Source organism: Xenopus laevis, chromosome 8L (assembly GCF_017654675.1).
Source record: "Xenopus laevis strain J_2021 chromosome 8L, Xenopus_laevis_v10.1, whole genome shotgun sequence".
In the NCBI taxonomy this organism is placed as follows: Eukaryota; Metazoa; Chordata; class Amphibia; order Anura; family Pipidae; genus Xenopus; species Xenopus laevis.
The window spans coordinates 89,048,689-89,072,684 of NC_054385.1; the positions used below are offsets into that span (position 1 = coordinate 89,048,689).

Sequence of the window (23,996 nt, forward strand, 5' to 3'; positions counted from 1 at the left end):
AAATCCAAGTGCCTGGCTGAACCAAATCTGAACCTTTAAATTCATATGACTTTAGGTCACATGGTTAAGGAAACAGCAAATACCCCTTCCTTATACTAACTTAAATATGCAAATTTGCAAATTACATCTTAACAAGCTTAACATTTCTCAGAATTATAGATCTCTAATGAATAAATATCTAGTAAATTTAAACGGAAATGAACATTTATATTTTTTAGGTCCACCAAATTTGATTGTTTTCAGTTACAGGCTTTTCTATGCATCTAACGTTTAGGAATGGGTTTTACAGACCTCAAACTTAAAAAAAAGATTTGTTGAGAAAATGAAGAGTATGTAAAATGACTTAATAATTTGGAGTTTTGAAAGTTCTGAATAAAATTCAATAGCAACAATGGAAATACTTTTAACGTTCTGATACTGTTATTTGCAAAGCAGTTGTCACAAGCAGACACTTTCAAGGTGTCCAAACTTTTCCATTTTTTTATTTGCCTTGCATATAAACAATATTTGTGTATAATAATGCACAGAGATGTTATATTTACTTAACATACCTTGCATTTTTCAGCACCTCATCATTCACTACGTTTATTTTCTGTTATCAGGCTTCATTTCCCAAAAAAAACATTTGATCCTTGCCAATTCTAAGGTAACCATGTATACTGACTGAATACAACATATGTTTGAGAAATGGGGCCACACTGGTACATTTTAATGCTAACCTATATATGGGCCCAAGGCAATTCCCTCCTGAATATTTTATCAGGATTTGATCAGGGAGGTTTGAAAATGAGGCAGCAGAGGACCTCCTCATTTAATCGATTTGCACAGGGCTCCTGTGATCTAATCATTGGCTTAGAAACAAAACCACTGATCAGTCCAATTTTAAGAATTAAATAAATAAGCACAGATCTGCTTATTTGGTGACCCTATCAAACAAGAGGATCTTATAGCGTATGATTATGTGGAAGGCAGCCGTATCTTGGTTTCCGTTATACAAACTGTTAATGCAGCAACTTCTTTATAACCAATATCTGATGAAAAATAATAAAGCTCTGTCTTGAGAACCTCTCCTCTTAGATAAATATATCATTGCATTGTATACATTTTTTGATGCAAGAAAGTAAAACTAAGGATATTTACATATATAAAGCTTGCCCTATAATTTCTCATTCCCCCTTTCAATCCATCTCAAAATCTATTTCTATATTTTATTATTCATCCACAAGTTTTAACATTGTTTTTGGGGAAAAGGAATACTTCCTGACAAAGGTGCTTAAAGTAGAAGGAAAGTCTTCGTTCACTTGGGGGTGCCAAATGTTAGGCACCCCCAAGTGATTGTATTGACTTACCTGAAACCCCAGGCCGGTGCTCCTATCAGCAGAAAACTGCACCGGGGTTATACCAGTGAGCACTACGGAGCGATCCATTTTTCGTCTTCCTCCTTCTTCGCACGGCTGTGCATACACAGTAGAACTGAACTTTAACTAAAAGTCGGCTATTTTGATCAACTGCGCATGCGTTTGCCCCAGGAAATAAGCCGGAAGGATTGGCTCCGTGGTGCGCACTGGTATAACCCCGGGCCGGTGCAGTATTCTACTGATAGGAGCACCGGCCTGGGGTTTCAGGTAAGTCAATACAATCACTTGGGGGTGCCTAACATTTGGCACCCCAAAGTGCAAGATGACTTTCCTTCTACTTTATAGCTTATGGTATACAAGGCAATGCGAATGCTGATCTTGTTCAGAAGGTGATCGAATGCTGTAGACAAGCTGGAAGCTGCTTCTTATTATAGTAAATAAGAATCATGCTGAAAATGGCGTTCATAAAACAGACTGGTTTCAATTATATGGCACTTGGATCTCAAAAAACGAACACCTGCTGTGTTATTATATTTAATAACAAATTTGTGTTTGCATCAATCAAAAATAGCTTTAGCTATAAAAAAAAAAAAAAATCCCCTTCTGTATAGGTGGAGAATAATAAAGATGTGAGGAAGCATAATCTCCCCAAAAAAAGACCAACTTGTATAATTCATTCATATATTATTTAGTTCTATGATATAAAAACTTATATCAGTACCCTCCCCAAGCAAAAAACTCTGCTTCCTAACCTGGCTGTCTGCTGTAAATGATAAAGCTATTAGAAATCACTTTAGAACAAAGTTAATCCAGGGAATAATCCAATTAGCATTTTAAGGTCAGGAAGGATTTTTCTCCCCTTTGAGGATGAATTGACAGATGGTGTGCATGGGGTTTTCGTTGCCTTCATCTGGATCAATTTGAAGAGCAGTTATTTTCTTGCTTTTTCTGGTTTGTGCCCCTCTTTGAGGTCCTGCATTTGGCCCATAAGAAAGATATAGCCAACATTGCAGCCATACTTCTAAAATTATTTAGGATAGCAAATAAGTGTTCACCCCAAAGATACCTTGATTAACCTTCAAAAAGGGATTCCTATAACATCTAGGAAAGCAAGCATGAACAATGTCCAAATTGTCCCCTTGAGGCTTGGCCCCTAGTCACAGCTCTGGCCCCCCACCTTGGAGGGGCCAATTTCACAGTTTGGGAACCAATGTTGTTTATTCTGAAAAGGCTGAATTTCAGATATCTTTACAACCTTTGTATGTTACCCTGTAGTGATGGGCGAATTTGCGCCGTTTCGCTTCGCCGAAAAATTCGCGAAAAAATTCGCGAAACGGCGCCGGCGTCTCGTTTTTGACGCCGGCGCCGGTTTTTGACGCCGGCGCCCGTTTTTCCGGCGCCGGTTTTTGGCGCCGGCGCCCGTTTATGACGCCGGCGACTTTCTTCGGAAATTTTTTTTTGGACGCCGGCGAATTTTTGCCGCGAATTTTCGCGGGCGTTTCGCAAATTTATTCGCTCGGCGCGAATCGCGCAAATTCGCCGCGAATTCGCGCCTGGCGAATAAATTCGCCCATCACTATTACCCTGCTTTACTATGTTCTGTGACTGTTATAGAAGCAACTCATTTAATAGCATTTGTAATAATAAATGAATGAAGTTGTATTCTATTACAACATTTATATAAGCTGCAACATATAAGAACTAGAAATGCATTCATGCTTGCAGCTTTGTACACTTAATTATGATATTTTCCCGCCACCATCACCAAAGCAAAGGCAAATCATTGCTACACTGGATCACTGCATTATGATTAAGTGTTTTGATTCAGCAGCGGGTCCAGAGGAATAACTCACCAGCCTATCAGAACTGTAGGGGGCCAAGCCTTGCGGGAATGAGAGGTCAGGCTAAAGCAACAATCAGAACATAAAAACTGTTACTGGAAAGAAAATTATTACAAATTTAAAAAAATAAACATATATACTCTGCTATTCTTGATAAATAGTACATATTATTAATTCATCACATAACCAAGACATTTATAGTGTTATATCAAGAGTATTTTTTTATCCAAAATGATTTAACAATTAAACTCCTGAGTGAATGTTTTTCAAGAGGCAATTATGCACCAAATAAGAAAAAAAAAAGCTTTTTACTTTATGTACTATCTTCAACTAAAATGTTTTAAGCTTAAAGGGTGAGGATACCTTACTAAGTAAAGATGAATGGATTCAACAAGTTCAATCACGATGCTTACGTCCAAAAAAGCAGATGATGCAAAAACGAGAGGTGTGATGAGCTTCAATCCAACGCAGTAAATTGCTGCAAAATTTCTGTCTTATTTAACACTACATGTTTCGAGACTAGCTCTTTATCAAGTTGATAAAGAGCTAGTCTCAAACATGTAGTGTTAAATAAAACATAAATTTTGCAGCAATTTACCGCGTTGGATTGTAGCATACCTTACTAATAAGCAGGGTTTATTCATTTAGCTTGCCTTAATTACAGACAAGTAAAACATATTTGGCGCAAACATCAATTCTAGCCAAATGTATTGGCAACTGAATAAGAGGAATTTTATATTTGTTTGAAAAAGCTGTGAAATTAACTTTCCACAAAATGTAATTGCCATTGATCACAGCTATGTTTGCTTTTGCCTATGGGAGTGATATACAGTCAATCCAACCAATTAAAGGGGTTGTTAACCTTGGAGTACAATTTTAGTATGTTGTAGAGAGTGGTATTCTGAGAAAATTTGCAATCGTTTTATATATTTTATTATTTGGAGTTTTTGAGCTATTTGGCTTTTTTTTTTCAACAGCTTCCCAGTTTGCAATTCCAGCAATCTTCAAGCTGCCCTAGCAACCATGCACTGTTTTGCATAACAGACTGAAATATGAGCTGGAGATGGCTTTAAAAAAAAAAAAAGATAAGTAAGTAGCAATAACAATACACTTGGAGCTTTACAGAGAATTTTTTTAGATGGGGTCATAGACCCCATTTGAAAGCTGGAAAGAGTCAGAAGAAGACGGAAAATAATAAAACTATAAAAAATTAAATAATAAAGACCAATTGAAAAGTTGCTTAGAATTGGCCATTCTATAACATACGAAAAGTTAATTTGAAGGTGAACCACCCCTTTAAAGGAAAACTATACCCCCCAAACAATGTAGGTCTCTATTAAAAGATACTGAGTAAAATAGCTCACGTGTAAAACCCTGCTTCATGTAAATGAACCATTATCATAATAATATACTTTTTTAGTAGTATGTGCCATTGGGTAATCATAAATAGAAAATTGCCATTTTAAAAAATAAGGGCCGCCCCCTGAGATCGTAAGATTCGCTGTGCACACATACAAACCACATGTAAGGTCACATGAGCCAATTAACAGACAGAGTTCTGCCTTTTGCTTCCTCACTTCTTCCTGTTACAGTTAGTTTTGTAGTATTTCTGGTCAGGTGATCTCTGAGGCAGCACAGATAGAGTCACGAAATGGTGGTTCAAGGCAAGAGATGTAAAAGGGCAATATTTATGTAAATATATATTCCAGTTTGGTAAGATTCTTTAATATGTCATTCAATATGATATAAACTATCTGTTGCTTAAGTATTCATTTTGGGGGTATAGTTTTCCTTTAAGAAGCTTTATGGCTAGATCAGCATGTAGTGTAAGTATCAAACAAGATCCCTTATTTCCAGAAGACTTCCTTGGCCTTTAAGTGTTTTAGCAGTAACACTGTTACTTTGTCTTCTGCATATTTCTTTAGACATGGGAACAAAACAATCCTGGACAATTTCTATGAAGGTCACAGCAGACAAGTTACTACAAAGACCAAAATATTTTGCTAAAGCCATTTCATACTCATATCTCATCTACAAAACCACGCACAAACATAAATTACTATAGTGAAACTTACCAGGGCTCGGGATCCAAGACTTGAACTCCTTAATGACTCAAGTTCTTCAGTCATCTTTGAAGCTAAAGCTTGAAGATAGCCACGGGCATCTTTTTCATCACTTACCCTGTTAACAAAACATCAGGTAAGGGAAGTGTATACAAAAATATGGTGCACAATTAGCCTAAACGTATCTGTGAACAAATGGTGAGCGCCAATAGTGCAAATTATACAAGCAGATACAATTTTATTCTTTAAAACTACTACTCACAATGTACTGTAACCTGATTCAGCAATTTTTAACCTGCAAATCAGGGAAAAGGATATTTGGCTATTTTTTTTAAGGAACAGTTCAGTGTAAAAATAAAACTGGGTAAATATATAGGATGTGTAATCTAAATAATGTTTCCAATAGTCAGCCAAAAATGTAATGTATAAAAGATGGAGTGACTGGATGTCTAACATAACCGAACAGAACCCAACTTCCTGCTTTTCAGCTCTCTAACTCTGAGTTAGTCAGCGATTCGAAGGGGGGCCACATGGGACATAACTGTTCAGAGAGTTTGCAATTGATCCTTAGCATTTAGCTCAGATTCAAAAGCAACAGTTATGGCCAATGTGCCTCCCTCAAGTCTCTGGTAACCAATCAGTGTAAACCAAAAGAGCAGGAAGTAATGTTCTGGCTATTATATTAGACATCCAGTCAGTCCAGACTTCATAGATTACATTTTTGACTAACTAACTACATTGAATTTTTTTTATTTTGCACACACTATTTATTTCACCAGTATGTATTTTTACACTGAACAATTCATTTAAAACCACACTTCTGAGTAGTATTTTAACTTATAGAATGTTACGTGTTTTTATAATTTACACTACTGGCACACAAGATTGTTCTTTTGTTCACTATTTAGTATATGGGGGGTTTGTGCCTCAAAAGGGCTGAGCTGCCTGATCCCACCACTGCCAGGATCTTAACATTGGGACAGTACTGGAAACAGAACAGACTTAAACTTATCAGTACCCAAATATATTTTTAAATACATCCATCTGCTAAAGCACCTGCAATGGTGGTCATAAACTGGCAGATGTGTCTGTTCTTCCTGTCAGCATGCTAGGACTTATTTCCTGACTAACTGCCAGGACCATAAGAAATGGTATTGCTTGTGATCAAGAGATCCTATTATTGCATAATTCACACTTTTGTCCCCACTTTATTTTAAAAGATAAATGTTTTTGTTTAGTCCGTCCCAGCCTTTTTATAACTTTTATTAATTTAGCATAATCATATATATACCTGCCCTAGACAAATGTGCTGTAAATGCATTATAGCCCTTTAGATGCAAAAGTAAGCAAAAGACCCTAGTCTAAATTACTGGACACCATCCAACACAGAGATTCAAGACCCACGTTTCTGATTTGGTCAGATGGTGTAGAGGTCAGATACTTTACAATATGGCCTAAGCTGTCCTGCAAATAGTCCAATGATCCAATAAAGTTACAAACGAGTAGTCCCTGGGTTTTTTTCCACTGGTCTGTCAATGTTGTGTATTTTCTCCAGATCTGAATTGTCTAAACTGTTCTGTTATAGGTCCCATACACATTACAGCTCTGTTGGAAATGCTTGAAATATATGAACGGATTAGTGGCCAGGAAACTCATCTTGCTAAATGTCCTGAAGTCTACTCCTGGGTGCATATATAGAAGCCTTGCCATAAACACAACAGAGTTGCAAACTATTTTCCAAGAAATTAAACACTGTAGTGATAATGAAGAGCTCATAGAAATATAGAAATACACTTTTTTAAACAGTATAAGGGGCAGATTTACCAAAGGTCGAAGTGAATTTTTGAATGAAAAATTCGGCCATCGAATAGGCCACATTTGACTTTGATTCGAAGTCGACCACTCGAAAATCTAAGTACTGTCTCTTTAAAAAACTTCGACACTTCGCCACCTTAAACCTGCCAAATTGCTGTTTAGCCTATGGGGGACCTCCTAGAACCTGAGGCTTTTGGGCAAGTTTTGAGAAGTTTTTTTAAAAAATCCTTAGTTTGATTCGAAAGGTTAAATCTTTCGATCATGCGATTTTACTTTGATCGTACTTCGATCGAATACGGCCGTTTTCACAGGAAAAAATACTTTGACTATCGAAGTACTCAAATTCGATGGTTGAATTTCGAAGTTTTTTTACTTGATTCCTGATGAATATGCCCCTAAGTGTAACAGTAACAGGATGCTTGAGGGTTTAGCAAGCCATTTCCCAAATATGCATTTTGTCTTCTAATGGCTCCTGAAGCCACATGAAGTACAGTTTCATGTAACACTCTTGCCATTAGTGGAGTAAGGACAAGAAACTATTTTAGAACATTTGGAGTATGAATGATGCACTAGTTAAAATGCATGCAATTGAAGGCTTTGTAAAAGTACTTCCATGATGTATCTCAGTGCCATCTTGTGCCTCCAGAAACAAGTTGTGCCCATCTATGTTGTTCTTATGATACAATATTTTGACTTGACTGTGAAATCAAAAGCTTAAAACTCAAATATCATCTGGCATTTGTAAATTCTTAGAGAGGGTTTTAGCGAAAATAACAAGACGCACATCCTACAGCAGGGGTGCCAAAAAGGTAGATCGGGATCTACCAGTAGACCTTTAGGTTGTGATCAGCAGATCTCAAGACACTGTCAACAAACAGTTGGTTTAAATCACCCTCATGTTAATGCTTTTCATTCAGATATTTAAGTTAAGGTTACATAAGAAATAGTTGTTTGTTAGAAATATAAATTTTCTATACATGATTATTAAATCAATATTCAAGTAATATTTCCCATGGAACAAAATTGTAATAATGCTTTTATGGATGGGGATCCTAATAGGACATCATCACTAAAAGTAGACCTTGCATTAGTAAAGTATGGGCACTCCTGTCTTACAGTATAACAGAGGAACTGCAAATGCATTCACAGTACCTAGAGATACTAATGGACCAGAACAGCCTTTTTCATGAACAGTGTGACATTCCCTTACACAGCATATGGTGTTATCAGGGTGGAGGCCTGTGAAACCTTGATTTTACAGTGTTGGATGGACAGAAAACTGATGTTTAAAAGAGTGTGCAATTGGAATATGATATAAATATGCACTTAAGAAATATACCACTGAATGATTTCAGCAATCTGAGCTTCCCAGTGAGCTACAGATTCTTTTTTAGCTGTGAGGTCCTGCAGGTCATCCTCCAGCTGCCGATTTTGCTTAGTCAGTTTATCAACAAAAGAAGAGAGCTTGAAAGGAAATTAGAAAAAAAATTAGTTGTCTACAAAATATCACATCAAAGGAGAAAAGAGTAATTTAGGCACATTTATACAACTTAGTTATAACAGTATGAACACTTTGAGTGTCAGAATGGTTATACATATTTACAATACACAAATATCTGAATATAACCATTAATTTGTACCTTACAATAGACAATTTTAGTGGAAGGGGTATACTTTCCCATTAGAAATCAGTGTGCTTGCAGATGACGTTTAGCACCCTTTTGTGGATTTGCTGCACCATACCACGTTTCATGCAAAGGACACAATGTAACAAAAACCAGGACAATGCAGGCACACAATGTACCTGCTTAAAATAAGCTTCAGCTGCTTAATGCACTTTTCCCCATATGCAATAAAAGGAACAAAGTTTGTCCAGGAGCAGTAACCAATAGCAACCAGTAAGATGCTTTCCATTAATGGTTTGGTTGCTAGGGTTAATGCACTAGGGCAAACATAGTGCATTTTATTACATACCACCATTGGATTTTTGTAGAAACTAGGATCCATAGAGCACAATAGAGATGGTCCATCCAAATAATGAATATTTTTCCTCTTTGTGCTGTGGAAATTTAAGTTGGTCAGACTACAGAAACAAAATTTCAGAAAATAGCTCTTTCAGCCAAGACTCCATTTCCCACAGTGCCTTGCACACTGCTGTTACGCTCCTCCTTCTCAGGTGTGTTAATCACAGAATATGTGAGGGATTGTGGGAACCAGAGTCTTGGCTGGAGGAGAGAGGTCAACCTATATATTAGTTTCAGTGATATGAACAGGAATGGGAAGGAGAACATCCAGAGATATTACAACTAGCTTCAAAATCATTGAAAATGCTTAAATTGCGGAAAGTTGCTTAGAATTAAATTTTCCTTCACTCTGCAAAACAAAAAATAAGCCGTATAATTCACCAGCAAAGTATAATAAACTTTAGTTTCCATAATGCTCAGAATTCCAAAAGTTACATTTGCATTAAGCTTCCACAACAAATCCAATCAAGTAAAAATACCACTGTATTAATATGCTAATTGGACTTAAATTGTAAAATTAAAAAGATAAAGTTCCTACTGAAAAAAGGAACTTCAACCTTACCCTTTCTGTTTGAGAAGAAAGTTTTTTATTTTCATCTAAAAGGATGCTCCTCTCTCGCTCATATTTTTCCTTTACAGTCCCGACTGCTTCTTCAAGCTCAGATTGCCTGAAAGAGATGGGAAGAAGGGCACATTAGGTCAGGGGCGTTTAAACAGTATAGATGTGCCTGCTGAGAGATACTATCCTCCAGTAATATTATCAGATTATATGGAATGGAATTTTTCATTATCAAATACATACAAAAATAAAATATTAAGACCATCACCTGATCCCCCTTTATTTACAGTAGCACACTAACCCTTAGTTAATGCATTCTGTAGTCAAATAAATATCCATTCTATAAGAATCTGTGTAGAAATGCCTACAACTTGAGATCAACTGGCCACCAGCTGAAGATTTTCTAGTAGGTCATAATCATAACCTACCTTCTGGGCTGCACTACATTAGGTAAAGTCAAAGCGAGAGGATGCCATTTAAAAAAAATGAATGGAATGTTTACTCACCGCTCACGTTTTGCTTTTTCAAGCTTATCTTTAAGCATAAGCGTTTCTTTCTTCAGGGCAAGCTGCTGACCCTCAGAATCATGAATTTCTTTCCTTATGTTTTTTATCTCCAAGGAATGAGCGGTTTCACGTCTTAATAGCTCTTCTTCAAAAGACAAGATCTTCTTTTCCAGCTCAGATTTGACTCTAGAGAGCTCCTGCTGATGCTCCAAGGTTGCACCGGGAGTTCGAACTCCCTGTTTTAACTGAGGGGAAAAACGAACCGTGGAGAGGAGAAAAAAAAGAAAGAAAAAAAAAAAGATTAAGACCATCACCTGAACCCCCTTTATTAACAGGAGCACACTTACCCTTAGTTAATGCATTCTGAACTAGAGTCCCTCTCAGTTAGACTAGAATTTGTGTGGTGTTAAAATTTGATGGGCTGCAATCCCTTTATACCATCTGACACTTGAAACGGTTATGTCAATCAAGTCATTTAAAAGGTCAAGCAATGCAACCCACTTTCATTTTTTTTACAAGTCAAATCTCCCTGCCATCTATAACTGGAATATTATATAGAAAAATAGAAGAACTGATGCATTGCTAAATTTAATGCAAACCATGGTGTATTTTTATTTTGTTTCTCCATAAAGCAGTGTCCCACAAGACAAAGCACAATCAATGATCCTTTACCTAACAGGCTCAGTAACATTTACTACACTGCTGCTTGGAGAGGGCTGATTTAACACAGATAATGAAAGGGATAAAAGCCAAGGTAAACTGAAGTATTAATGTGTTTAAATGCCACTAATGAAAAAATACAAGACTACTATAAGCTTGCATAACATCTTTAATGGTAATAACAGGTATTAATAATGTGATAATTGCATTCTTCAGAATCCAATGTATCTTGCTTCCTAGAAGAGATAGTGCACTGCCAGATCATATATCTTCTTAAATTATATTTAATACTTGCATTGTTAGGAGGCTTTAATGTGTTCATTGGTCATTAGACCTTGTTTTTTCCATTATACTATTGTTTTTTGCATTATACGATTACCTTTCCAATGCTCAGCAAAACACATTATGTTAAGGCCATTAGAGCTGCATAGCTGGCAATTAAAATTGGAAATGCAGTATTAGAAAACACAATCTGTCAATTTATGACTCAAAATAAAATTCTGCTGACATCAAATTACCAGTTTCAGTATTTCCTTTTTAAAGAGGGATGTTTTAGCGTAAGGCTACGTCTTGTAGCAGTTTGAATGTGCAGAGCAGCTCAGACAGACTATTTAAAGCCTTGCCTCCTAAAGGTAATGTAAAAATGCATGTTTTGTCTTTCTGAGTTTTGTAGCTCAATGCGTGTTATTGATGAACAGACAGTAATATATATATATATATATATATATATATATATATATATATATATATATATATATATATATATATATATATATATATATATATATATATATATATATATATTCTGAAATCTGATTAAGGTGGCAGAAGATAACAGAAACTAAGAGAAATATATGCTGAGCCATCAAGCCAGTTGACACAGAGGGAAATTTGAAACACACGAGAACATGTTAAAGCAAGTAAAAGACCTGGACTGGATGGTATTCATGCCACGGTAGAGCTCAGCACTGCAATTGCTTAACCCCTCTATTTAATATACCAGGAATCTTTGATTTCTGGCATGGTGGTAAGAGACTGGCAAATTGCTAACATGGTACTATTATTTAAAAAGGGAAATCTGCTCTTAGTCTGAGAAATGAATAATAAAAATGAAAACCAAATGCAAATTGTCTTAGAATATCACTCTCTAAATCAGGGGTGTCCAACCTGCGGCCCAGGATGGATATGAATGCGGCCCAGCTTGAAACGATCAGTTCCAGAGGAAACGTCATAATAATGTAATAATACGTCTATTTAATATCCCGGTGTCCCATATTCCAGTGTATAGCTCCATCTGGTTATCCAACTGGTATTGTAGTTCTTTTCTTTGTATTTTCTTTACATTTACAAATCAAAAGTGTTTGTGTATCTCAAGACAATTTTTCTTTTTCCAATGTGGCCCAGGGAAGCAAAAAGGTTGGACACCCCTGCTCTAAATCATACTAAAAGTTATCTCAAAGGTGAACAACCCCTGGCCCAGAACATAAAATATGCACTTTGATACAGAACCTGCTAAATAATAGATATGTTTGCAACCTATTATACATATTATACATTTAATATTGATAAAAAGAATTACACAATCATAGAAGTATTTAGTTGTGCATATTTTTGTTTTAATTGCTCACCTTAAGTGCTTCCAGTTCATTTTCCAACTGTTTGCAGAATATCTCACTATGTTCTCGCAATTTGCGTTCCTTTGATGCCTCAGCGGTGGCTTCTTCAAGCTGTGCTTCCAACTGTTGTATGAAAACACACATTTATTCAGTACAAGTATATTTCAAACACTACTTATAATATGGTAAACGCACCCTTAACAACAGAGCTACACAAATAACCAAATTGCCTGTATGGCCCCTACGTGACGCAGTGTCCCATAAGAAACAGGGTAACAGCCATTTAGGTGGTTGAGGGGATGAAGAGTGGTTTATCATAGATGTAACCCATTTTGAAATACTGGCAAAGCACCACCGTATTATACTAGTGTGGTTTGTCCCTTCCAGTCAGTGGAAAGCACAGTTTTTCCTTTGAGTGCACATTCACTTGCAAATATCTCATGACACTTACTGGCCTGACTGCAGAATTCAGACAGTAGTTGGGAAGCATTTTCAAGAGGAAAGACAACTATGTCTAGAAAAGTCTCCTTTAGAGGCTTATTATAAATAAGTGTGGCTGAATCCTGGAAATGTTTTAGGGAAAAGATAGACAGGCTGCTTTGTCACCTTGAGAAAAGTTCCCCAACTGTGGGCAACAAAGTTAGGGCTGTGGAGTCAGTACATAAATCCTTCAATTCCGACTCCTCAATTTATGGTACCTACAATTCAGACTTCTCTGTTTTTAAAGGAACTGTAGCAGCAAAAACTGAAAGTGTATCAAAGTAACTAAATATACTGTACTGGTAAAAGTTGTGTGTTTGCTTCAGAAAGACTACTATAGTTTATATAAACAAGCTGCTGTGTAGCCATAGGGGCAGCCATTAAAGCTGGAAAAAGGCACAGGTTACAGAGCAGATAACAGATAAAACATCATCTTATCTGTTATGTGCTACGTAAGTCATGCCTTTGTTACACTGCTTGAATGGCTGCCTACATAGTAGCTCATTTATATAAGCTATAGTAGTATTTCTAAAGTAAATACACAGCATTTACAAGTGCATGCTAACAGTAAATTATATATTTATTACTTTAGAACGCTTTCATTTACTGTTCCTTTAATATACTAATGTCATTTCCATGGTGATTGAAAGAAGTTAAGTACACAACATAGAAGGCATTTTATCAGTGTCAAAGCTCACAAATATAAACCATGTTCTTTGGTAATTGTAAAACAAAATCAAAGTTAAACTACATACACCAAAAACAACTGGAAACTATAAAACTACTTATATATTAATGGAACCTGGCATATAGCTGTATTTGTTAAATACAATCCAAAATTAACTGAAGTTTTGTTCTCAGATACAGGATTGCTTCTGGTATATCCTCCTTCAAAGAAGCTCTTAAATCTGATTTGATTATTTTCAGCGCTTGTATTTAAAGTTATTAGGAGTTGGAACAATTTTGGCGACTCAGACTACAGATAGCAAAATTTCTCCAGACTCCACAGCTCTGAACAAAGTACCCAAAAATATCATGCCCTCCTGATTGATTAGAATCACCACATGCTGTGACCTGGGTTCTTTGCTCGTTCTAAACAAAAAAAAAACCAGACACTGGAGTAGAATATTTTACAATAAAAAGAAAACTGATACAAAGCATGTGTTACAAAGTCTTATGATGGTATCTCACACATGTATAGCTGTATCTAGACTGAGCTCACAATCCAATGGTTGTGAAAAACTGCAAGGTAGCCAAGTTACAGAGGAAGTACTTCAAATAAACGATATGGCACACAAGAGTATTGCATTCAATTGTAAAGTTATGGGAACACAGGCTTTGGCTGTTGAAAGCCTATGTATTTTTGCAGGCTGTGAGAAGCAGATCTGCTCAGTGCCCCAGTTCCATTGATTAGAGTCTGATCAGCCTGTGTGCAATCACACACAGTGGAGCTGAACCTGAAGTCAGCCCAAATACATGAAAGGAGACATCTCCTGACTGACCTCAGCTTCAGCTTCAGATTCTAATCAATGGAGCAGGGGCACAGAGCAAATCTGCTTCTCTCAGCCTGCAAAATACGCAGGCTGACAACAGCCGGAGCCTTCAGTCTGGTGTACCCATAGCCTAAGTGCATGTAAAACCTGCTGTTTTGACTGCAGTAGTCAAAATCATTTCTTGTGGAGCTAAATACAAGGCAATACTGCAGCTACTAAGTGACAAAGCTGTCAACATTATCTTAGAAATGAAAGAACAAATTAACTCAGCTGGAATGGCTGGGCAACATATCTGGGGTCACATAGGTTAAAAATTCTGTTTTAAAGGGCAAGTACAAGCTAAAAAAAAAAAATTATAATGGTGGCCAATGCACAATAGTCTGATGAATGAACACACATATGAACGGATTGTTAACTCTTAACACAGATGTGCGATCACCTCTTTTCTGGCTTTCTCTGATTTGCGGTGTTCCTGACGCATAGTGTCAATTTTCTGCATAACCAGCTCCAATTCTTCTTCCTTATCGCGTAGCTGGCGGGACAACTTCAGCTTCTGTGATCTCAACTCTGCCATCTTTTCATTAAGTTCAGCAAACTCTTGCTGAGTGAGCTTTCTGTGTTGATTGGCATCCTTCAGCTCCTTGGTCTGGGACTTTAACCGTTCCTGAGCATCAGTAAATTGCTGTGAAATAAACAAACCAATTCTGAGCCACGTGTTCAATGATTGAAAATTACATTCACACAAAGATAATATTATATTGTCTATGCAAAAACGATATAATAATGGGCATCATGCCTTCACATTTTTTAACTGAGCTACATGCTGGGTAAAACCTAAGATCAAATTGCTTGCTGTCAGATCTCCCTATAGTTCAGAATAAAATCTAGAGAGCTAACCCGCTGAATAGAGTTCCATTACAGACCCTTTCACTGCAGGTGATTAACAGAGTGAAACTGGTGCCCACTTCAAGGAATACAATAATGGGGTTATAAAGATTAACAGCATTTGTAATGCTTTTAACTTTGTCAATTTTGAATTGTATAATGTATGGTGCTATAAAAGTTGCATTTTGAGATATAATAAATATACAGCAAGTCCAGAGTACCCATTGGACATCTTTTAGGACTTATCTTTTGGGTCCTAGAAATCCACCGTTATTTACAGATCTATAATATAAAGTTTGGTCAAGTGCCATTTATAACTTATGGTGGTCTCTTCTAGAACTTTCACCCTTTGCACACTGCCTGTCACTTGTTTAAAAGCCTAACATAAGCAATTGTTTTGTAAAAAAAAAATTGCTGGAAAATCATACTCAATCTCATATTTATACCAGCCATTTTTATGCAGCAAAGACATTATTAAGCTTGACTAACCTATAAACATTTAACTGTAGATTATAAGGAATAATGTATCCCTGCTAAAATGTATAATGATATTAAATGTCACTGAGAGTTACGTGGACACACAAAAGCAGGAGGTCGCAGGCTGTATCTTTATAAAATTAGAGTAGGGGGAACATTATCCACTATATGTGGGATACATGGACACTGGATTTATATATAAGCCTGAAACACTTCAGTTTATATACAAATAATAAAAGAAGACAGAAGGTGTAAACCTGGCTGTTCATGCTGATCAATCAGTAAAAGGAAACAGCCTTTCAGAGGCAACGGGTTAGTTCTCTTTGAGTCTACCCTTTTAAATTACAGCTTAATGAGAATGCTGGCGGAAATAACAGTCCAGAATGGCCCTGAAGTCCATGTTCCATTTTAACGTGAGAGGAATAAAAATACTCAAATTAAATCATAATTATTTCACAACATTCAATCTAAAGGCTTATCTGCCAGACACAAAGTACATTGCTGATAACAAAGCAGCAGAGACAGCAGAAAAGACTTGAGTAAGAGGAAAGAAGAGGAAATACTGGGCATAGAGTCAGGAAAAAAAAGATTTCACAATAAGTTCAACTTAAAATCTAACTGTGCTAGCCCCTGTGCAATGTGGCGCTAAGGTAGCACAAGGATGGAGTGCATAGAATGTACTGTTCCCAATAAATAAACTAGACTAACGAAGTACGAGACATTAATTTGTCTAGCAAATGTAAAATGTAGTTGTATTATTCATCCCTGTAATTGTTTCAAGGCTACATTAAATATTTCATTCTAAAAACATTTAAATATTCTGAATACAGAATTCAGTAGTATTTGAAAGTTAGTGAATAATGTTCCGCAAATTGTACAGCACGACAGACATTTAAATGGATTCTGACATGTTTCTATGGTGTAATTTTTATTAATAAATTAAACTGCGTACATTGCAAATAAATCACTCTACCATGTAAAATGTTTTTCTTGAACCAATAAATGTATTTTTTTGTTGTAATATTGGTGTGTTCGCAGCAATCTCAGGTTATTCTCCCTAATCCTGTGCTTTTATAAAAAGTCAGATATCACTACAACTTGTAGTGCAGAAGTAAAGAGCAGCAAAGAGCACAAGTCACATGACTGAGGGCACCTGGGAAACCAAGAACATGTCTAGCCCCACATCAAATTCCAAAATTGAAATAAAATGTTAGGATAGGATTCTGCTAGAGGAGCACTATTAATTGATGCAATTTGTAAAGAATTTAAGTTTTTTCCTGTGACAGAATACCTTTAAACATTAAACTCCTTTTTAAAATAAACTAAAAACTACTTTTTTTCTGTGCTTTTTGCCTGTTATAATTTTTTTGGCCTGCCCGTAACTTATATTTATAGGGCTAAACCAGCCTGTAAGTCTACTAGATTTGCTGATCAAACATCACACAGATGTCATGAATCGGAAGATATTGGATGCTAGTTTTTCTAGATATTTGCTTAGACAGACCTACCATGTATAAAACTGTTAATCTAATTCTAGCACTGGCGGTCATTCAAAAATGCAATCAAACTCTAAAGGGCATCCAAGCTGACTTATTTCCAGATTAGTTTACATTATTCATGGCAAAGACTGGTAAATATCACTGTAATTGTCTAATAACTTATTATAGGAAGGAAAATATTGACAGCATGTGGACTGTCGAACAAACATTCTCAGTTTTTTTTTTAATTATTACTGAAATGAATACTTCATCAGACACACCACCAGAACATATTGGTAATAAATAGGATAACTTGGATAAAGACTAGTGGGTATTTAAGCCAATTCTAATTGTTCCCCTTTAGCTGTGGGTAGAATGACCACTGCTGTAGTTCTGCAACAACAGAACTAGGGATGCACTGAATCCAGTATTCGGTTTGGGATTCTGCCTTTTTCAGCAGGATTAGGCCGAATCCTTCTGTCCGGCCGAACCAAATCCGAATTTGCAAATTGGGGCGGAGAGGGAAATTGCATGACTTTTTGTCACAAAACAAGGAAGTACATTTTTTTCCCCATTCCCACACCTAATTTGCATATCCAAATTAGTATTCGGAGGAATCCTTCATGAAGGATTCGAGGGTTCGGCCAAATCCAAAATAGTGGATTCGGTGCATCCCTAAACAGAACAGTAGTTCTATAAACAGAAGAATGTCTAAAACTATTAATTCTGAAGGCTTAGCAGTGAAGTCTATGTTCCCTAAAGGACAATTGCTACCTCCGGCAGAGCAGTAAAATACCTTCTGCAGATCATCCCGTTCTTGTTTCAGAGCACGGTGTTGTTTCTCCAGGCCTTTCATCTTGCTAGTGGAATCATCATAATTCTGTCTCAGCGCAACAACATCCTCCAGCTGTCGCTCTATTCGATTTGAATCTATAAAGTGTTTTTAAAATGATGTATTACTATTAAAACTGTTTAAATGCAACATAAGAACAACATATAAACAATCAAAAAAACACTATATCAGGATCACTACATCACAACATGCAGAATTATATTCAATTACTAATTAGTATTATTGACAGTATTTATTATATTAAATTTTATATTCTAAAGCTTTAAGGAATGGCTCAGCATATAGTTTAAGCCTGGTCTAGGCAGACACATTTTCTATGGCTCCTACTTATAAACCTATTACAAAAAGCCATAAAGAATAGCAGTTCAAAGCTCCCCAAACATGACAATAAATGCACTCTCCATAGCAAGGACAAATCCCTAAACTGATACTGAGAAACAGAAGAGTGCACAGAACGCATATCTGACAGGCATGAACTGTACAACCTAAGTAAGGTGTGGTTTAAAAGAAAATATTATTCAGCAAGCTATATCATCCGAAAAGGGTAAATCGTCTCATGCCTAGTGTGGTCATAGGCTAATTTGCATAAAACTAAAAGCGTATAGAAAGTGGTTTAATATATTTAAACTTAAAACCATGAAACTTAACTCATCCAAATTTATACCTGATATTTTATTCTTTAGCCGTTCAATTTCTTCATTAAGCTTTCTGATTTCTTTGTCTCGAGTTAGCGTCCCTGTTGTTCTGGATGAACCTTGCAGAGACTGGACTGTCTGAGCCGACTCTGTGAAAACCAGAAACTAAATTAGAACTGAATTAGGCCCAAGATACATGACTTAAAAATCAATAGTCAAAAGCTGCAGTAACCTTGTAATTTTCTGTTTAGTTCCAGTTTTTCCTGCTCAAGTCGCCTGATTCTTCTCTCATAGGCATCGACCTGTAAGCTATTTTGAAGGCCTCGCTGCACATCCTCATCTTTGGTCACAGCATTTGCGTGAATGGTGTCTTTTAAGGAACCTCGGTCAGAAAAACAGCTGCGGGATAAGAAATTCTCTTACTTAATTTGAAGAGAAGCGTGTCTCTTATTTGTCAATTATTTTAACAGGAATTGAATCAGCTGATGTGGAATCATCCTAACATCTAAGCAGGCATTAAGCAGAAAAGAAATTTCTCCGAATTTTTTGGCATCATTCATTTTGGTTTTCACCATAAAAGTCATAATTCTGGGCAGGGGTAGGGTTGTCAGCTGGCTGGTATTTTACCAGCCTGGCCTGTAAAAATTAAGCTTGATGCCAATGTTATTAATAGGAAAAAACAGCAAGAATATAAGAAGGCTGGTATTTTTTTCCAGAAAAGGTGGCAACCCTAGCCAGGAGGCCAGGACTGCATATTGCACCTTGATCATATAGAACACTCCAGTACTGAATAACAAAAATTAGGCTCTTCAGGTAGGTGTTAAAGCTATAAAACTACTCATAGCTGGTAGATTGTCTTGCCAATATACACATATTTTTGAAGATAATTTCTCAAGGTTTCCTTGCAGTATCCCCTGTCTACACTTAAATATGAGGGGAAAGATCAAACGATCAAGGGGAAAATTACCTAGAAAAGGGAAAAACAACTTTTTACAAAGGCTGTGACTAGTGGACGCAGCAGTTTTACCTGTCTGTTGTGTATGTAAATCCTACAAACGGTAGATGGAAGCCTGAAAAGCCACTGTGAGTACTAGAAGGAATAACTTCCTGAATAAGGAGAAGACAGAAAACACCATGAATAATCAGACATTACATAGCCACTGTATGAAGAAGCAAGCTGGGGTAATAGACTATAGCGCACATTTATATATATAAGAAGTTTGATGCGCAAAGTGAAAACTTTGGATGCAGATTGGCACGTTCTTTAACCAAAATGCAGTATATTATCCCAGATTTTCAGAATAATAACTTTAATTTGGGACCAAAAGTGTCTGTTTAGGGAAATGGCATTTTTCTTGCTGCATTGTGCATCAATGATGTCACTTTCAGTGTGCAGTATCAATAGTTGCATTAGTATCTAATTCACTTGGTGTAAATCAGTTGCAGTTAAAGAAGCAAGCCCCTAAAGGAACCCTGGAATAACCACCAATTTCAGGCTACAGTAAATCCAGGGTTTTTTTGAGTCCATGAACACAGCTAAACTTCACCAGAGCCGACGAGCTGCTGCTTGTCTTAAGTTGTGAAGAAATATGTAAGGAAGCAAGAACCTTTGTACCAAAGTAGGCTCATTTTTGCACACACTCAAATTTTATACCGTCTCTTGTGATAGGACAGTATTTTACATACAGTGCATGCTAGGTGATGATGACTACCAATAAGTGGACACATACTGTTTCAATACACCCTGAAATAAATCTCAAGAACCCTATGCGTAGTTGTAAGCTCTTATAGGTATTACCCTCCTTTCATTAGAGAAGGGAGGGTAATACCTACAGATTTGTTCCCACAAAATTGCAGAGAAAATAAATTAGAGCATGGGGAAGATAAGGGTTTAATGACCCAAAACCAGCTAATTTTCCATATTTAATGCTAAATTTTAAGTAACGGATTGAATAAAAGCTTTTTTCCCCCCCATTTACTGAGAACACAAAGCCAAGGTAGTTGTGCACACGTACAGGGTTCCTTAGAATATCATCATCCACGTCAAAGTTTGATGTATCGGAGGGACTGCTGACATCAGGAATGTAAGGAGCTTCCAAGTTCCTGATATTATCCCAGTCGATTCCTTCAAAAAATGGATGAGCCTTAAAATCATCTATTCCATTTTGGCCGAGTCGACGCTCCCTGCTGCAGATTAACCTCTGGATGAGATCTTTGGCTGATTCGGACACATCCCCAATATGAGAGGGAAACTGAAATCGTTCCTAAAAATTGAGCAAACACATATTAGAGCACACAGAAGGGAAACCCATTAGACAGTCATAGCACATGACTAGCGGATCTGGAAAAAACAGCAATGGGTAAAAGTCATACAAGGTAGCAACTGATGAAAAACAGCTCTGCAGCATCATACTTCATTGTAGATATCGGTCATGTATAGGAAGTTGGCACATACTCAAAATGTACCATGTGAAAGCACATCTGGTCCATTCAAAAAGCATGAGTGACTCACTTGCAAAAAATAATTCACACTTCCAGTTCTACTATGATGATTATACACAGCTAGACAATGTTAACAACCTTATAAACCAGGAACAGATTGTACGGTAATAAAAACAACATTTCTAAAGAACTTATTGCATGGTTTCACATTTTCCTTCTCTTGTCTTTCCATTTCTTTTCCCCCTTAGGTTTTTTAATCACTAGAATATTTAAATTCATATAAGCAGTACATCAGGAAACTAGTCAAAAGATGCAGATGCAGGTATAGAATCTCTTTTAAGGGGATCTAAACTTTAATAGTTCTCCTATTTTAACAAATGTGATGGTGAACTACACATTTGAGGAATTCCACAAGGAAATAAACATGGTAGGTCTCACTCAGTAGGATATATGTAGACATGCAGTGCGATAAACATAAAAAGCAACTGAGAGGATGCCGCAGTATAATATAACACTATTATAACATCCAATAATTTCGGGTCATTTGTAAAAGAGATAATAAAATTGCATCCTACACCCTGTCCACACTCAACTGCCCTACTGTTAAAACAAAAAACAAAACAGTACTTGAAAAAAGTGAAGAACTGAGGATCCATTCATTTCCTTACAAGAGCATTTATACAACATTCAACATGAGAGGGCACATTTCTCAGGAAAGAAATCCATACCTTTACAGTGCTAAAATCTTTATATAAATACTTGTAGTCAATGATTGACCTATTCCATTGAATGTAAACCTTGTAACAAAAGTCATGTGAGTATTCATTATTCATACATATTTATTCTGCTTTGTGGCCAAGCAAACGAAAAGGACATATTTTGTGAATTCCTTCTTATTGTGGAGGTGATGGGGTTATGTTCTGTAAGGAATGTCACACTTCTTTATCAAACAGCTGATTTGCAGAACCAGAGCTTCACCACAGGTTCTGCTTCGGGAAGGGGGTTAATCTCAAACCAGTTTAGTTATGATAATACTCCTGTAAATATCACCCCTCACTAACCATAAAGGGAAGCAACATAAAGTAGCTAAGGTTGCGCAAAGGGAGAACTATGTCATTTTATCTGAAAACAAGACTAACAGCTTGCTCTTAAAATAAAGGTTTGCTAATGGTCTTCATTTATTTTTTTGTGGTTTCTCAGATATTCAATTTCATGGGTCCAATTAACCATACCAAAGCCTCATTGTATAATTTCTTGAACATATGTTGTGCATTATAGAGTGGGGGCAACACATAGGAGGTAATAGCAGTGCAGAAGGAAGTGTGGACCTGAAGAAGCGCAGGTAAAATGAGTTGTTTGTTTCTGCTACCCTGTTAAAGAGTCAGAAATACCAATGCAGAGTACAGAAAGAAAGACAAAACACTGCTTCCAACAGCAATTACACTTATAAATACATTTAAAACAACTAAACATTTTTAACAATGTATAATGCAACGTTGAAATTCAATTAAAAAAAAAAAAAAAAAGAATAAAGTTATTTTTGGGGTTAATCCCCAACAGAGCAAGCGCCTCTATATTAGGCAAACCAGTCCATTTATGACCGTGTTGCACACTGGAGAGGCATATGCAAATTACCACGGACAATAAAAATGGAAGTACGAAGCACACCATATATTTACGGCACAAGCTTGATCTAACCAATTAATAACCCTTGGTGCAATTCCAAATGTACTTTGGACATCATTATACTGGATCCAGAACCTTGGGCTGCCAATAAATGCCTGAACACTGGGTAAAGAAAAAAGAAAATCACACCCGTCTTATTGTTTCCATAACTGTGATTCATGTTCTCTTGGCTTGTTAGCGTCAATACAGATGAAAATCATTACACATTCACAAGACCAAAAACAGGCAGAATTCACAATAATGGTTTCCCCAGAAGTTGTTACATGAATATACAATACATGTGCAATTTATGGGTGGCTGCTTAAAGATGAAATATTTAGTTATGTATGATTCAATTTAATATAGAAAGGCAAAAGCAACCCCCACCACACCCCTGATAATGGCACCACTACTAAAAAGATGGGCAGTTAACACTACAATTGCAAAATGCAGCATGTGTTTGCTTACTTCATGATTCATGATTTTTCCATATGTTTCCACAAGTGACTCTGCATAGAAAGGGGTTTCCCCATACAGCATTTCATACATGCAGACCCCAAGGGACCACCAATCGCATTCAGGTCCGTATTTTCCCATTCCATCTTCCATTGCTTGCAAGATCTCTGGGGAGATATAGTCAGGTGTTCCTACTGCCACTGAAGACTGGACCTGGATTAAGCAAACAAGGAAAAGCAATGAATTTTGCAATTACAGTAGAACATATTATTCTTCATCGTTTTCAAAACCATAGCCCTTGGAGTAGAAGGTAGAGTCCTGCAAAAAATTGTGTACCTGTGTAATACCCACAGAGCAGTCGGCACAAGTAGGGTAACATTTATTTATTCTAATATTGTTTTAAAAAACATACCGGCATGTTTCTGAGAAACTATGCAAGGCTAATAGCACAACGGTGTTTAAGAGGAGTCCCTATCACTGCTGCCAATGCTAGTCAACTAGAATAAAATAGTGGGGACAGGTAAATCTCTTTTGAAGGACATATTATTGAAGTCTGACTGCCACCATTTATTGTGCTTTACAAATGGCTCTTCTTATTCAACATCAATAGCAGTAGTGACAGGTGGACAGGGACATTTTGGCTGCCACTGTTCTCTGCCATAGCCCTGCCCACTTGCCGTAGGCTAGACA

At 36.7% G+C, this 23,996-nt stretch overlaps 1 protein-coding gene across 8 annotated transcripts in view; it reads right to left on the reverse strand.

The window, feature by feature from the left end:
• The window catches only part of cdc42bpb.L (CDC42 binding protein kinase beta L homeolog), an 85,031-nt gene that overhangs the window by 30,162 nt on the left and 30,873 nt on the right, over positions 1-23,996 (reverse strand). For 4 of the 8 annotated variants that reach the window (XM_041571964.1, XM_041571962.1, XM_018228776.2 and 1 more), the window contains exons 7-19: positions 23,319-23,519; positions 20,759-21,007; positions 19,771-19,850; positions 18,976-19,142; positions 18,773-18,892; positions 18,052-18,185; positions 14,855-15,097; positions 12,455-12,565; positions 10,167-10,411; positions 9,664-9,769; positions 8,417-8,541; positions 5,275-5,380; positions 3,212-3,262 (exon numbers count right to left, since the gene is read on the reverse strand). In XM_041571964.1, coding sequence (XP_041427898.1) covers positions 3,212-3,262; positions 5,275-5,380; positions 8,417-8,541; positions 9,664-9,769; positions 10,167-10,411; positions 12,455-12,565; positions 14,855-15,097; positions 18,052-18,185; positions 18,773-18,892; positions 18,976-19,142; positions 19,771-19,850; positions 20,759-21,007; positions 23,319-23,519 — 1,938 coding nt within the window. 8 annotated transcript variants of the gene reach the window in all.